This window comes from Cetorhinus maximus, chromosome 9, assembly GCF_964194155.1.
Source record: "Cetorhinus maximus chromosome 9, sCetMax3.hap1.1, whole genome shotgun sequence".
Lineage (NCBI taxonomy): Eukaryota > Metazoa > Chordata > Chondrichthyes > Lamniformes > Cetorhinidae > Cetorhinus > Cetorhinus maximus.
Window position 1 is genome coordinate 39,394,566 of NC_135887.1, and position 15,883 is coordinate 39,410,448.

The 15,883-nt window shown below is 43.0% G+C and overlaps 1 protein-coding gene across 1 annotated transcript in view; it reads left to right on the plus strand.

The window, feature by feature from the left end:
- LOC144684587 (myeloperoxidase-like) overlaps positions 1 to 15,883 on the plus strand; it is a 71,388-nt gene that overhangs the window by 36,746 nt on the left and 18,759 nt on the right. The window contains exons 6-9 of the mRNA XM_078548555.1: positions 2,518 to 2,647; positions 7,150 to 7,356; positions 10,278 to 10,620; positions 15,259 to 15,419. Of these exons, the coding sequence (XP_078404681.1) occupies positions 2,518 to 2,647; positions 7,150 to 7,356; positions 10,278 to 10,620; positions 15,259 to 15,419 (841 nt within the window). The remainder of the gene's footprint in view (positions 1 to 2,517; positions 2,648 to 7,149; positions 7,357 to 10,277; positions 10,621 to 15,258; positions 15,420 to 15,883) is intronic.

Consider the following 15,883-nt stretch of genomic DNA (forward strand, 5'->3'; position numbering starts at 1 on the left):
ACGTGCACTGAAAAGCTCAGCGCTGCCGGGGTGGGGGCGGGAAGAGGGCAGGCGATGATGTCAACGCGGGCGTGGGCCAGCCCCGACAGAAAGCTCCCTGAAGGCAGAGAGCTGTCTCAGGGAGCTGAAGACCTGAAACAGCAAGAATAAAGGTTCAAAAGCTGGAAACAAAGTGTCCATGCATCATAATCAGTCACCTGAAAATTTAGCTGATGAAAATGCTGTCCACAAAAATTTATTTATATTTTATTTCATCACAGAAATCTCATCTCGTCCGTGGATGAGGCTTGTTGAAAATACCTGTCCACCAACCATAAGGTTGGACAGGCTACGTAAAATGACAGACAATTGCACCGTTAATGGGCTTAATTGCCCTCTTAATTGTTGGCGGGCGCACTTCCGACTTTTGCGCGTGCCAGCTGACCGAAATATCGCTCGTATGCGGGATGACATCGGGATGCTCGCCCAATATCATCTTGTGCGATTTCACACCCGTTCAGGTTGGGTGCATGCCCGCCCAATCAGCATAAAATTCTGCCCACTGTATCTGATAGTAACAATGATAATTCTGCATTCAACAACAGCAACTTGCATTTATATAGCAGCTTCACAGGAGTGGTATCAAACAAAATTTGACACAAAGCCATATAAAGGGATGTTAGGGCAGGTGACCAAAGGCTTCTTCGAGGTGGAGAGAGAAGAAGAGAACAGTTTAGGGAAGGAATTCTAGTGTTTGAGTCCCAGGAAGCTGAAGGCACAGTTACTAATGGTGGAGTGAAGGAAATTGGGGAGTACAAGAAGCCGTAATTGGAGAAAAGCAGTGTTCTTGGAGGGTTGTGGGGCTGGAGTAGATCACAAAGGCAGAGAGGATGAGGTATTGGAAGGATTTTGAAACATGGGTGAGAATTTTTAAACTGAAATATTACTCACCTGGGGGCTAATATAAGCCAGTGAACACAGGGGTGCTGGAAGAAGAGGGCTTGGTAAGTGTTAGGACACAGGCAGCAGAGTTTTGGATGAACTCGGGTTTATGGAGGTGGAAGGTGGAAAGCCGGCCAGGAGCGGGAAATGGGAGGGGGCCGTGGATGGCTGCTTGGAGGCAAGACTCAAACAAAGGCATAAACACCCCACCCACCACGATTCCTGCCGCTGGTGGGAGTGAAAAACTCCGCCCTCTAAGTGATACAGAAGCGAACCATGATACAAAGCTAAGGGCAAAGAATGATCCATAGATATAAACACAAGATGACAGGATTACACAGAAGTGTGGACTTAGGATAAACTGAAACACTGTCCTAAATTGCCCTTTATCTCAGGCAGTTTTGCACGCTTGGTAAGGCTCTTAATGGGGGCTAAATTGATGGAATTCCCAAAGTGGCCTCCCTCGGACAGTTTCTTGATGGGGAAGTGCAGGCAAAAAATGAATCCACTTTACCCAAGTTGTAATTCAATTTGCATTATATACAGGCCTGAAACTCGGTGGCTCCTCATTCTGTCCCATATTTTGGTCCCCAACCCCTGAAATCTCCACCCAGATTCTCCAATTATCACATGAAGATTAATATGCCAGCTAAGCCCAGCTATCTAAATCTAAAAATATTGGTGATGAAACCCTGATCCCTGATAACTCAGAAAAGAAAACTTGGCCATTGTGGGCAACCCGCCATTGTACATTTCCCAAATGATTCATGATCTACATTTAACATCAAGATTCATGGAGTTCAGGGAAACTGCTGTGGTCTCCAGAATTGGATGGTAGCCCTGTTGGGATCTTCAGTCTGTTGGATAGAATTGAACAAAAGGCCAATGTTGCTTGTGACAATTGACCTGAGAGGCTGTGAGAGTGACCCTACTTGCCACTTGACAGGCAATCCTCCTGTAGCTAGCTCAGAGATGGAATTAACTTGATCTTCAGTGAGACAAAGTGGTGGAAATGCCGAGACAGCTACAAACTCTACATTAAACATCGTTCACCTATTGTTATCTACAAAGCAAAGAATGCAAAATACTTGGCTGACCTGAGGCAAAAATCTATGAATTAAAATATCTGTCCACTAAAGTGAAAACGTCACAGTGTGATACCATACTGATAATGATAAAGATTTCCTCGGTTTGCTAGTTGTAGTGAAATTGCAAACATTTTCTAAACGAACACAGAGCAGATGAGATCTTCCCAAACACATTTATGATGAGATTCCTGCAACAACCAGAGGAATCTGAATGCCAGGCATTTGGAGTAAAGACATAATAAATTCAGCCCTGCTTTGGTTTTTTTTCTTGCCGAAGGGTAAATGCACAAGATGAATTTTCACTGGCTGCCTCTTGTCCTTTTATTTTCACTTCTATTAAACAAGTACAGGGAGAGGAAAAGCACAACAGTGAAGTCGTCTCTGCTTCCTGAAATCAAACCAGTCCCAACGAGAGAAAGAATCTTATTAACCTTAATTTTATATTTATGATCATTGCAGGCTCAGAAATTGGAGTCAAAGTTGATGCTTTTCTTCTCTTCATTCCCAGGAGGGCCCCTCATCTCGGGGTAACTAATAAGGCTCTTGCCCGCTGGCTCCCAGCTCAATACGAGGATGGATTTTCACTTCCAAAGGGCTGGATAGAAGGGAAGCTATATTCTGGATTTCCCCTGCCACTGGTAATTATCACTGCTGCTCAGATCAATCAAAGAGAATCCAATCACTGTAACATTAACAAAGAAGGATTATTTATTCATGTACCAACCTTTTTTCATTCTGAAATATTTGCAAAGGCCCATTGTGCTGGCTACCAGGAAGGGTGGAAATCAGAGAAGGTGATGGGATCAGTCCAGAAGTAGTGATCAGATAACAGCAAGTTTGGATTTTAAAACCTGTATATACTATTGGGTTGAGGAAAAACAGAAGGAATTGAAGTTCTTTTTTTTGACGTTGGTGCAATGTTAAAGAAACCGGCCACTCAATCTGCTGCCTGGTATTTTCAAACTGAACAGTGCTGGGAGAACAACCGGCTCTCAGTCCTGGAATGTACAGATCTCATTATAGGTATAAGAATCTCTGGTAATGGTGAGCATGTTTTCAGCCTGTGAGTTTCCCACCGTACTCTCTGTATTGAGACACTATTGTTATGCACCCTGTATAAACAGATACATAGAACAGTGCAGCTGGCACACAGACAGGAGAAGTCACTTCTGATCACTTTTCATTTGACAGTTTTTACAGCAACGTGTAATAAAATTCTTGTCAATGTGAAGGTTTGAATGCTGTATCACAGCCCATTTAAAATGAACATAGCTCATGCACAAAGCTATTCCTGTTCAGTAGGATCTAGATCAAATACAAAACTGTACAATGACGGTCATAAATTCAAAATTGTGCGTTTAATTCAGCCTAAGGAAATTCAAGAACAGTGCAATTACTTCATTCATGGTCTTAAAAACTGTGCCCTCTGCTTTGTACTTTTGTATAAAAATATGTTTTGCTTTTTCGTTTTCCTTTTGTTGCATAATTTCAGTGCTTTGTTTGTCGTGATTTAGTTTAGTTTAAAATTTTCTCTACCACCTGCCAGTTGAAACCATGATAATTTGCAGCAGTCTCAATTGGCAGAACGACATTCCGTATGGAATTCGTCTTGTCATCTGGCAGCTAAAGGACAACAAGATTCCCAGAGGATTCATCAGAGAGTGGAGTCGAAGGGTGGAATTTGATGCCCTTTCTTGGGGAGTTTAGAGGCGGGGGAGCATTTATACAGGTGGGAGGGTGGCAGGTGGGAGGGTGGCAGGTGAGGACCCCGCCACCCTCCCACCTCAATTGTGATTAGGTCTGGGCAGGAAGGCTCTTGGATGGCCTTCCTGCCCCGCCACCAATTGAGACTCTTAAGTGGGCAATTAATACCCGCTTAAGACCCTCATCCTGCCACCGCTGATATTCAACCAGGGGCGAGTGGAGGACTCACCATGAGGGAGCCCAAAAAGCAAAGCCTGTTGGGTTTGCTTGCGGATTCCCAGGTAGAATCCCTTGTTCAAAGGCACTTAGTGCCTGATCGAGGGGCCCATCACTGGGAAGGAGGGGTGGTCACTGAGAATCACTCCCTTGACCTTGCTGCCATCCCCCTTCCCCCCTCCCTGTGACCTCCACCCCGTGACCCCCATTCTGCATTCTTCGCCTATGTCCTGGGATCCCTTGACGATCCTGGGCCTCTGGTGGGTGCATTGCTGGCAGGTGCCACTGCTCCTGCTGCTTGCAATGGGCAGTTGCTGGCCTCTAATTGGCTGGCAGCTCAGAGTGGGTGGAATTCCCACCCCGAGGGCCTCGATTCTGGGAAGGCCTGCCTGTTGACATTTAATTTGGCAGGCCTTCCTGAAAGGAGGTGACAAAGGGCTCTTGCTGTTCTCCAGCCAGCGGGCAAGACCTCCGCTGTCTGTATTAAATACCGCCCTAAGTGTGGTTGCGACAGATTGTGCAGATTCCTCCCCTCTCCCCACTGTTTGCCAAGTAGATGAATTTTTTTTATTCATTCATGGGATGTGGGCGTCGCTGGCTGGGCCAGCATTTATTGCCCATCTCTCGTTGCCTTTGAGAAGGCGGTGCTGAGCTGCCTTCTTGAACCGCTGCAGTCCATGTGGTATAGGTACACCCACAGTGCTGTTAGGGAGGGAGTTCCAGGATTTTGACCCAGAACTACTTGGGCATGTCTTTGCCAACATGTGGTGAGAGAGGCCTTTGATACATTGGGCTGTGTCTTCAAGGTGACGTCCTGAAACAGCAAATGAAAGTAATCTTGAGAGGTTGGTCTTTGAAGAAGTTCACCCACAATTACAATAGGGAAAGGTTATTTCTTCTGTTGGGGAATGTACAATAAGATTATCAATTTAACTGTCATTGAGAAAGAGGAGAGCAGTTAGGAGCAATTCTTTACATAGAAGAGTGCTGGAGCACAGAAGGGACTGATTGAGGCTGAGACCATTGTCTATTTTAAGAGAATATTAGATAAATATTTGAAGAAATGAAAGATACTGGACTATGTGGAGAGTAGGACAATGGGATTCATTTTGGGAATGCTCTAGCAAGCCTTTATGGCTTTGTATACAATCTTCATACTGACCAGGGAATCAGCAAATTCCAAGTTCCCCTCCAAGCCACTCACCAACCGGACTTGGAAATATATCGCCGTTCCTTCGCTGTTGCTGGGTCAAAGTCCTGGAACTTGGAACTCCCTCCCTAACAGCACTGTGGGTGTACCTACACCACATGGACTGCAGCGGTTCAAGAAGGCAGCTCAGCACCACCTTCTCAAGGGCAATTATGGATGGGCAATAAATGCTGGCCCAGCCAGTGACGCCCACATCCCATGAATGAATAAAAAACATTGTTTTCCATTACACGCTTGAGTTAATTTACAATGACCTGTGGCCTTGGAAGGTGTGTGTGAGAAAAGATTTTCAATTCTGCATTTCATCTCAAATGTGTGTTTTACTGAGGAATTGGTAAGTATGGAATGCAAAGTAAAATCTGTAAGGCTGGTTGAGGGATTGGCATAGACAAGTGAGATTGTGGAACTGGTTGAAAAGCTACAGGTTGTAGCATTCAACCTTGTACCATTCATCTGCAAGTTATGATGCGCCATTGTGCAATTCTTTTCCAGAGTGGATTTGTTTTTAGGGGCCTGCAGTGAATGTGCACAGTGTGGAGGCTGGCTACCACCAATTGCCCAGATTGGTTCATCAGTTTATTCCAGTAAAAGTTTGCTTTAAGTATCAAACTTCCTTGAGACAAATTTTTTCAGCTTGATGTTGGCAAAGCTTCATTTATTGTCCATTGCTAGATGCCTGAACAATGAGGTGCACACATGGTTGGAGAGACCATCATGGCTGCAGGTCTTGTGCTTTGGCACTACCAATGAAGAGATACAATTGCACCTAACCCTCTAAGGCTATTGAGCAGGCCAGCCTCCATGTTGTCTTGTAAGGAGTAAAGGTCACTAGTGCATTTTGCAAACATTTCCATTAAAGAGTTTGGGACATCTCCCTGACATAACGCAAGGGTAGAGTGACTATCATGAGTCAGGTAGACATCACATGAATGTGAGGCTCACAAAGGGAGGTGATCACTGAGTGGGAGCATGGCTCACCCTCGCAATAAGAGGACACCTAAATGCATATGCACGGCGCCACCAAATGACCAAACTATTCTCATTAACATCATATGTATTTACAAATATGCATGATATATACAGTGCTTGAACACCCGTGACCCAGAAGTGATGCCAAAATTTTGTAGCTTTTCTAAGCCTACTGTTACGCCTGGGTGCAGCCCTGGCATCCACAGCAGAGGTGGAGGCAGCCTGCTGACTGCTACACCCTGTTTTCTGAGATGACCTTGGCAGATGTCCTCTGGAGGCCCGAGGCCTTGAGGACCCCAGCCTGATCAGGGTCTCCTGCTCAGGGCCAGGTGCACCCTCCTCAGCCTAACCAAGTGGAGTTGATGGGATCACAGGCAGAGGGGGTTTGGAGTGGCTGGACACCATTGGAGTGTCCTATACGGAGGCCCCTGGGGTGTCTGGCAGAAGCTCATCCTCCCCCTGGGTGCCCGAGGGCCCCTCTCTGACTCCTTGAGAAGGAGCGCCTGGAGGGATCCCACCAGATCCCTATAGAGATGGAGTGCTCATCCAAGCGCATATACGTCAGAACCTGCTGGACCAAGGTCACCGCCACCCTTTCCATGGTGACCTCGAGGCACTCGCACGTCGGAGCCACGACATCAGTCAAAACATGGACAGACTCCTCCATCTTCCTCTTTAGTCTGTTGACTGCCTCTTGCAAATCTGCCTGATGTGTTCAAAAGGTGGATATGCATTTACCAAATTTGGCAGCAGAAGGCATTCTGTGAATCACAGCTGTTTTATTGTTAAACTATAGTTCAGCACAAATACCAGTTTCCACTCTTCCCTTCTAGATCCTCTTCCTGTACAGAAGCAAACCCCCTCTGTACTGGGGAAAAACCCAGCTCTAAAGTACAGGCATCAATGAGAATCACCTGCTCTCAATTCACTCTGAAGCTTGTCCTGGTTTACTCTTAAAGGGACCTGCATTTCTAACATTGTCATGATGTCTTACATGTCCTAAATATTCAAAGCTAATTATTATTTATCATCCTTTTTCAGGCCCGAGAGATTTCCAACAAAATCCTGAAAACATCCATTAAAGATATCGTTCCAGATTCCAAATGGAATCAGATGTTTGTGCAGTGGGGGCAGTGGATTACTCATGATGTGAGTTTAATTCGTCCATCTCACAACACTGAGACCTTCAGCAATGGCATCAACTGTGAAAAGTCTTGTGTGCAAAGAAACCCTTGTTTCCCAATTAAGGTGAGAAATTGATTCTCTATTTAAAGACAGCAGACAATTATGCTTGAACTGGATGTGCATTTATGTAGTATCAGTAGGGTTTCCATTCAGCTCAAAGCTAGATAAAAGATTGTCCGTGCAGTGCCTTGATCTTGTTAAAATGAAACCATTTGTTTGTACTCCATAAAACAATAGCAGCAACCAAAAAGGTCCTGATGTTCTGAGAATTTCTTGCTTAGAGATCAACTCTAGCCCTAAACCCAGCTTTCCATGCTAGTCTCTTCCTTCCCTTTTCCTCTCTTCCTCCTTAAGCATATCTCTGTGTTGAAGAAATTAGAAGGTTAACTGTAGCTAACGATTATGTGTCTGGATTTCACTAACGAGACCAGTAATCCCTCCGCATATAACACTGCAAGAGTGGGACTGCTTTTCTGCTACATTGGCAGATGTGAGCACATGCAACAAAGCAAGTTGCAGTCACCTCAAGTGCAGCCTGAATCATATTCCACAGCTACTCACCAATTCAAATTGTACATTTAATTCAGGATATTAATTATAATTATTTTAGTTCAGTGCTCACACTGGTTTTCATAAATCATAGGTAGTACCACTGAACAGATTTTGGTCAATTTTGAATAGCATTTGCCAATTCATGATTTTTCCTAAACACTTTTAAATGTCCTATTTAAATCGAGAGGAACCCTACAGCCAAGAAATGCACTGCATTTATTTTAGTACTAGCTCTGAGGCTCTGAGCAAGAATTGCTCCAATTTAAGTTGCAGGTTACAAACTGTTTGTAGATTTTGGGATGAAGCTGCAATAGAAACCCAGGGTAGGACCTCAACACCACCAGTCTGATCTACTGTGTGGTGGCTCCATCTTTTGCATCAAAACCAACAGTTGGATTGATTTGCATTGGTGGTTTTTGATGGCGGTGGCTGAAGGAATGAAAGGAAATTTAATAGAAAGTATATTCTCAGGAACATTGCTCATGTAAGGCAAAGTTATTCCTTATTTAAGACTTTAATAAGACTTTTTATTAATAATCTTCAGACTGTACTGTTAATTCAGCTAGAGCTGTAATTTAGAAGTACAGAACTTGGAAAGACAATATGGACCACCTTTTTGCTCACTAAAATCAATAACCCTTATTTGCCAATCTATCTAACATCTCCAACACTCCTTTAAATTATAACATATTATCTGCTTCTCTGGGCAAGTGTATTCCACAGACTTCAGAAAGTAGTTAAATATGTAATGGGAGACTGCTTCACATTGTTATGATCCAGACCCCCAAGTTTTTGTAAGAGCTAGTTAGGGACCAACAACACTTTGTTTAAAGTTGACAAATTTGAGATTCAAGACACTTGCTAAAAGAATAAAGTGGCAAGTTTCCATGGGTTTTGAACAAACAAAAAAAAATTTTACTGTACAAGGTCAAAAAGATAAAACAATTTACAATATCTATCTTAAGAATTAACACGAGATACATATGAATTAACAGGCAAACTGTGGTCAAATACCTACACTACACATTAAATAGCAAATGCAACCAAGACAGATCCCACAGATTTCTCAGCAACCCACCCAGGTGTCAGTGAACACTGAGTTAATCAATCTCGTTTAAAGCTCTGTCACCCTCATGAGTACAAACTTTTCACTTTTGAAGTTCTAGCCTCTGAATTCCCTCAAATACCACCCCGATTTGGACTGCCCAATGACTGCACACCTCCCAGGTTTCAATCTCATCTCCCAGGGTTCCGTTTCCCTGGATTTCCAAGTCTGCACTTTTGCCAGTACTGGCACAATTTCAGCTCTTTACTGGCTGGCTGGTTTCACTGGGCTAGCGCTGTCCATGGATTTCATGAAACTCCAATCTTCCCAGCTACACCAAGCTATAAATGGCTCCTGGGGCTTGTTCTGAGCCTAACCTTTTCCAGCACAGAGCCAATGACCTTTGATCACCTTCTCAGCTCCCCAGGGCCTCATGTACACAGAGCTATTAAATGGCTCCTGGGACTCCTCCTGAGCCCCTACTAGACAGCCAGCTAACAGCAATTCTTCTGCTGCCTGGAGCCTGCTATCAGTAAGGCTTTTTCCCCTGCTGCAGAACACTCACTTCCCCAGCAAACATACAGATAAATTGAAACCCTAGAATCTTAAGCTCCACCCATCTCCATAACGATGTAGCCCTCCAGGGCTCACTGAATGCTTTTAAACTAATCATAGCTCTAATTCCTAAACAAAACAACTATTTGGGCTGCAATTCTTTGCAAGCAGTGTAGACACCTTGTTTCCCATTCTCCAGCTAAATAAGCCCAGCTGCTGTTTTATGATCTTATCATTCTAGTTGTTAACTGCTTAAATCAACATGGTCCAATCTTAGAAGCATAATAGCCTTCAAGCTGCTCTAGTTGCATTTACCACATTTTCTACCGTAAACCATGAACTCAGTATTTATAACAACATCAGCATCTAGAAACGAGAAGGATCCCAAACTGATCCAGGTGTTCACAGGTGGAATCTGTGACTGACACATGCCAGTGCTTTGGAAGACCTCTACCATACAAAATATCCCTTGCATTGTGGCACAATGTTAATAAATAGTACTTCCCTATTTAATGTTAAATGTCAAACATTTAAGTGTACAAAAAAGGGGAGTGCGCTGCACTGTAATTACTTCCCAAGGATGTGGGAACACTGCACTTTGGCTACTTCCCTAGACCAGATCTGCCTTTGTAAGACAGATGGAACCACAATCCTTTTGCACATGCTTCTGTCAAGTAAAGAAAAAGAAAACTTGATGAATTTTGTGGCAAATACCTCTTCAGAACCACAAAAGAATTATTGGTTTTCAAGGCCCATCTACTGCACAACCTCATCTTTCTCTGTGGGCCTATGAATACCTGCTTCCATCACTACCCTCGCCTTTCATCCACAGGTACCTTATGACGACCCACGGATTACAGATGGCCATCAGTGCATACCATTCATCAGATCAGCTCTTGTGTGCCACTCAGTGTTTTCGGGCATGAATACATGCGAGCAGATCAATGTGCAGACATCCTACATTGACGCCAGCAGTATTTACGGCAACACAGAATACCAGGCAAAGAAACTCAGAGATTTCACCAGTGACCAGGGTCTGTTGATGGTCAATCCAACCTTTTCGGATAACAACCTGAAATACCTGCCTTTCAGAAGCTACAGGCAGAAGAGCCCTTGTGCTGTGACCCACAACAGCTCCTCTTGCTCTGGCATAAGCGTTCCCTGTATGTTAGCTGGTAAGAAATCATTGGTTGGTGACATGGTATGATAAGCACCTAATAGCACAGTGCATCTGAGCCAAGGTAAAACCAACCCAAACTGTGAACTGTGCAATGAACCCCTGCTTTCTCAGTGAATGAACCATGTCATGTGATACCGAGTGTTCAGAGCTAAGAATCAAATTTGATAATCTCAACCTTCCTGACCTAAATGGCTATAGTCTTAATGTAGGTTCATGTAGCAGCACCTCTGCTTGAAATGTGAATTGCAAAAATGTGAAAAAAGAAGAGGGGAACAGATAGGTTAACTTGGGAGAACTATTTCTGCTATTTCTATTTGGGGAGTCTAGGACTAAGGGATACAAAAATTTGGAGCCAGACTTCTCAGGGATAGATTTAGGAAACCGTTTTTCACATGAATGATGTTAGAAGTATAAAATTTTCTTTCGAAAATGGCAAATGATGCTAGCTCAAGTCTTAGTTTTAAAATTGAGATTGATAGATTTTTTGGCCAAAGGTATTGAGGGATATGGAGCAAAGGTGAGTCAATGGAGTAAAGTGAAGGAAAACTTGCTGAATTTTGTGGCAAAAACCTCTTCAGAACCACAAAAGAACTATTGGTCACAGATCAGCAATGATTTCACTGAATGGTGGAACAGGTTCAAAGAGTTAAAGGTCCATTCCAATTCCAATGGGCGGGATTTTTGGACTTTTGGCTGGACTACCGAATCTCCCACAATGGGTCCCACCACGATGGTGCCAGAAAATCCCGGCCAATGCTTCTATGTTCCTGCTCATTCAGGTATTGAGTAAAGCTTCCTTGCTGCTGACCCTGTAAGGTGCCTTAACCTCAAGGTCAGACGAGCAGCTCTTCAGCACCAGTGCATATATTACCATTTCCCACTAAGCATCTATATAGTCTCTCTGATTGAGATCACAGATTTGCTCAGGAAATAAGAACATAATGGCCCAGATCTTCCAAGAAGCAGTGACCAGAATCAGATTCCTGCTCCGCTTGACCTTTCCCCAAGCTCGACACTGCTCAGCATTTCTTACCGGGTCTTCGAGCCTGGCTTTACCAGAAATTCAGAGCGCAGCAACCCTCAGTGAGCTCCATTGCAGTGGAGTAGAGTTGGTGGGGGGGCAGGAAGACAGAACATGCACCCTTTTTACAGCACTAGCTGCCATCTGGTAAATTTAAAGGCCCAGTTTGAATGTTAGTAAATGGCTGAATGGGTGAGTGGGTAATGAAGTGATAGGGTGGGTAGGGTGGTAGGTGGGTGAGGTGGTAGGTGAGTGATCAGGGGATACTGGCAGTTCGGGGGTAGCCGGGAGGGTCGGGGGGTTAGTTGGGGGTTCAGTGTGAGTGATGGGTCGGGGGGGGTGTCAGTTCTGCTGCTACCCAAGAGATAGACTAGGATTCTTTTGTCTAATATTTCATGGGTAACTATTCAGGTAACTAAAGCTAGTGTTGGAGGAGAACTGATAATGGAAAACAAAGAAAAGCTGGAGGCGATGAAGAGGTATTTTGCATCTGACTTTATGGTAGAAGACTTAGAAAACTTCCCAAAGATACTTGATAATCAAGAGGTGATAGGGAGGGATGAACTTAAAACAATCATAATCACCAGGGAACTAGAAGCTACAAAAACTATTCAGCCTATAGACCTACAAGTCCCCAGGACTGGATGGCCTGTATTCTAAGGTCTTAAAACAAAGAGCCAGCACAGATAGTAGGTGCATTTGTTACAATCTTTCAAAGTTCCTTAGATTCTGGAATGGTTCCAGTGGATTGGCAAATATCTAATGTAACACCTTTATTTAATAAAGGAGGGAGGCAGAAAGCAGGAAACTATGGGCCAGTTAGCCTAACATCTGTCATAGGGAAAGTGCTGGAATCCATTATTAAGGAGGTTATAGCAGAATCCTTAGAAAATCACAATGTGATCAGGCAGAGCCAACATGGCTTTGTGAAAGGGAAATCATGTTTAACTAATCTATTCAAGATTTTGACAAAGTAACATTCAAGGTGGATAATGGTAGATGTGGTGTACTTAGATTTCCAAAAGGCACTTGATAAGGTGCCACATCAAGGGTTACTACACAAGATAAAAGCACATGGTGTAGGGGGTAACATATTAGCATGGATAAAAGTTTGGTTAGCTATCAGAAAGCAGAGAGTAGGAATTAGTGTGTCTTTTTTGGATTGGCAAGCTGTAACTAGTGGAGTGCCAGAGGGACCAGTGCTGGGTCCTCAACATTTTAAAATGTATATCAATGACTTGGATGAAGGGACCGAATGTATGGTAGCTAAATTTGCCGATGACACCAAAATAGGAAGGAAAGTTAGTTGTCAAGAGAAAGTCTGAAAAGGGACATAGACAGGTCAAGTGAAGGGTTTTAGTCCATGGAATTCTTTTCCTAGAAAGTATTAGGGCCTGGGTCTTTAAATTTATTCAAGGCTGAGTTAGATAGATTTTTGATAAAGGAGTCAAGGGTTATGGGGTGCAGACAGGAAGGTGGAGCTGAGATCACAACCAGATCAGCCATGATCTTATTGAATGGCGGAGCAGGCTCATAGGGCCAAATGGCCTACTCCTGCTCCTAAGTCCTACGTTCCTACGTAAGTAAACCAGAATTGCATAAAGTCTCAGACTGCAGCTCAGAGTATGAGACATTCATGGAAGGGTCCCGGGAGCAAGGGAAATTGACCATCAGAAGTTGAATTTGAGCAATTCCCATGGAGGTCAGCAGGTCAGCACTTCCACAGGGTACCGATGCACATCTCCAGCCATTCATCTGGTCTCTGACAATCTGGAGACCGGGTGATTTGGGCCATTAATAGGAATAGGCTAGTTAACCCTCGAGCTTGTTCTACCATTCAATGAGGTCTGCCCCATATCCCTTAATACTCAGTTAATAAAAACCTATCAATCTCAGTTTTAAAATTAATAATTCATCTAATATCAGTTGCCATTTGGAGAAGAGAGTTTCAAACCCGTACTGCCCATTGTGTGTGGAATTATTTCCTAATTTCACTCCTGAAAGATCTGGCTCTAATTTTTAGACTATGTCCCCCAGTCTTAGACTCTCTAACTGTTGTGTGACTGCCCTCTAACACAAACTTACCAACCATGCATTGATGAATGGTAATAAATGCTTGGGTAATTTATTGATGAATGTCATATATCTACAGGGTTACTGGAGAGCTCTACATACACATGCTATCAGAAGATCAATATTGCTCCAACTGCTGTGTCACATGTTACCTTGCATCACTTGCTGTGGGGATAATATAATTTAATTATATACATATTCAGTGTATGCTAATCAAAACACTGCACTACCTATATTAAAGCAATATCACAACATCAAGCAGCAAAAATAGTTTCGCTCTGTTTGCCTTTATGTGTTGAAAATATCAATCTAATTACCCCTTAATCTTCTAAATTATGGGGAATACAACATTAATTGTGTAATCTCTCCTCACAATTTAACCCTCAGAGTTCAGGTATAGTTCTGATAAATCTATGCTGCACTCCTTCAAGGGTAAAATATTCTTCCTAAGGTGTGGTGCCCAGAATCACCCCATGTCTGATCTATCCAAATCTTCATATAGCTGAAGCAAAACTTCTACCATCTTGTATTTCAGTCCTCTAGATATAAAACCCAGCAATCCCGTTAGGGTTTTAAAATTATGTTCTGTACCTGTTCATGATATTTTATTGATTCACGTATATGGACCCTCAAGTGTCTTTGGACCTCCACTCTTTCTAACTTTTCACCGTTTAGAAAGTATTCTGTTCCATCCTATTTAGATCCTAAGTAGGTGTTCTCACATTTGCTTACATTGAAATCCATTTGCCAGAGTTTTGCCATTCACTTAATCTACAATATCTCTCTGTAAGGCTATATTCAATCTATACAGCTTTGCAAAGATGCTATCCTGCTGTTGTCAGCAAATTCAGATATATGTCTTTCTAACCCATCATCTAAGTAGTTAATAAATAAGCTGAATAGTTGCGGCTGCAACACAAATCCTTGTGAGACATGGGTTGATGTGATTCACATAGTATCCACTTACAGTTATTGCTTCAAGGAAAAAGCCTCCCTGTCAGTCAGGGCTACGTTGTAATACAGGTTTCCAAAGTATGAGGATTTGTACTAACACACTCCACCACCCAGTCTAACAGCTGCATTTTCTTTTCTTCTCGCATGGGATGTGGGGGCAGCATTTGTTGCCCATCACTAATTACCCTTCAACTGAGTGGTTTTCATTTCAGAGGGCAGTTAAGAATCAACCACATTGCTGTGTGTCTGGAGTCACATGTAGGCCAGGCCAGTTAAGGATAACAGATTTATTAGCGACCCAGATGGCTTTTACAACAATTGATAGTTTCACAGTCACCATTACTGAGACTAGGTTAATTTTCCAGATTTTATTACTTGAATTTGAACCATATCCCCAGAGCATTAGCCTGGGCCTTTGGTTTACTACTCCAATAACATTACCACTACACCACCACCTCCCCATCGTAGCACTTCACTTATTCACCAATCTGGATTTTTAGTGGGTAAGATAAATCTTACCAACTCATATTATTCTATACATGTTTTTCTCCTTTTGTAAATAGTGTATTAATTGTGTTCACACAGGTGATGACCGTGCAAATGAAAACCTGGGACTGCTCTCTTTTCACACGCTATTTCTACGGGAACACAATCGCTTAGCGAGAGAGCTGAAGAAGCTGAACCCACACTGGAGTGGAGAAACAATCTACCAGGAGGCGAGGAAAATCATTGGAGCATTTCAACAGGTAGAGAGGAAATGGAACAGTCTTCCAATCAAAGAGATATTTTTGGACTTATGGTTCCCAAATCTCTTAACCACTGGGGTTTTCTCCACATCATGTCTGGGTTTGTTTTAGACTAATTGATGGAGATGAATTACTCTGATTAGTCAACAACTCCATTATCACTGCATCATTACTACCAACGTGGTGGAAGGCAAAATAGATATACCTTGATATTTTTTCATCTAGCATTTATTATGTTGATGTATTGTCTGCATGTTTGTGTGTATGAGACTCCGTGAATGCATAATCACTCTATATATGTATTTCTGTCTCTGTTTTAGTGCACTTTTCATTCTCTCTTTTCTCTTTCTCTCTCTTCATATATTTCTATTTCTTTCTATTTATCTGTCTGTATGTGTGGGGAAAGGGATAATTTTTACCTTCATGTTTAGGGCAGTGGATTGGTGGAGCAGATATCTCACGCT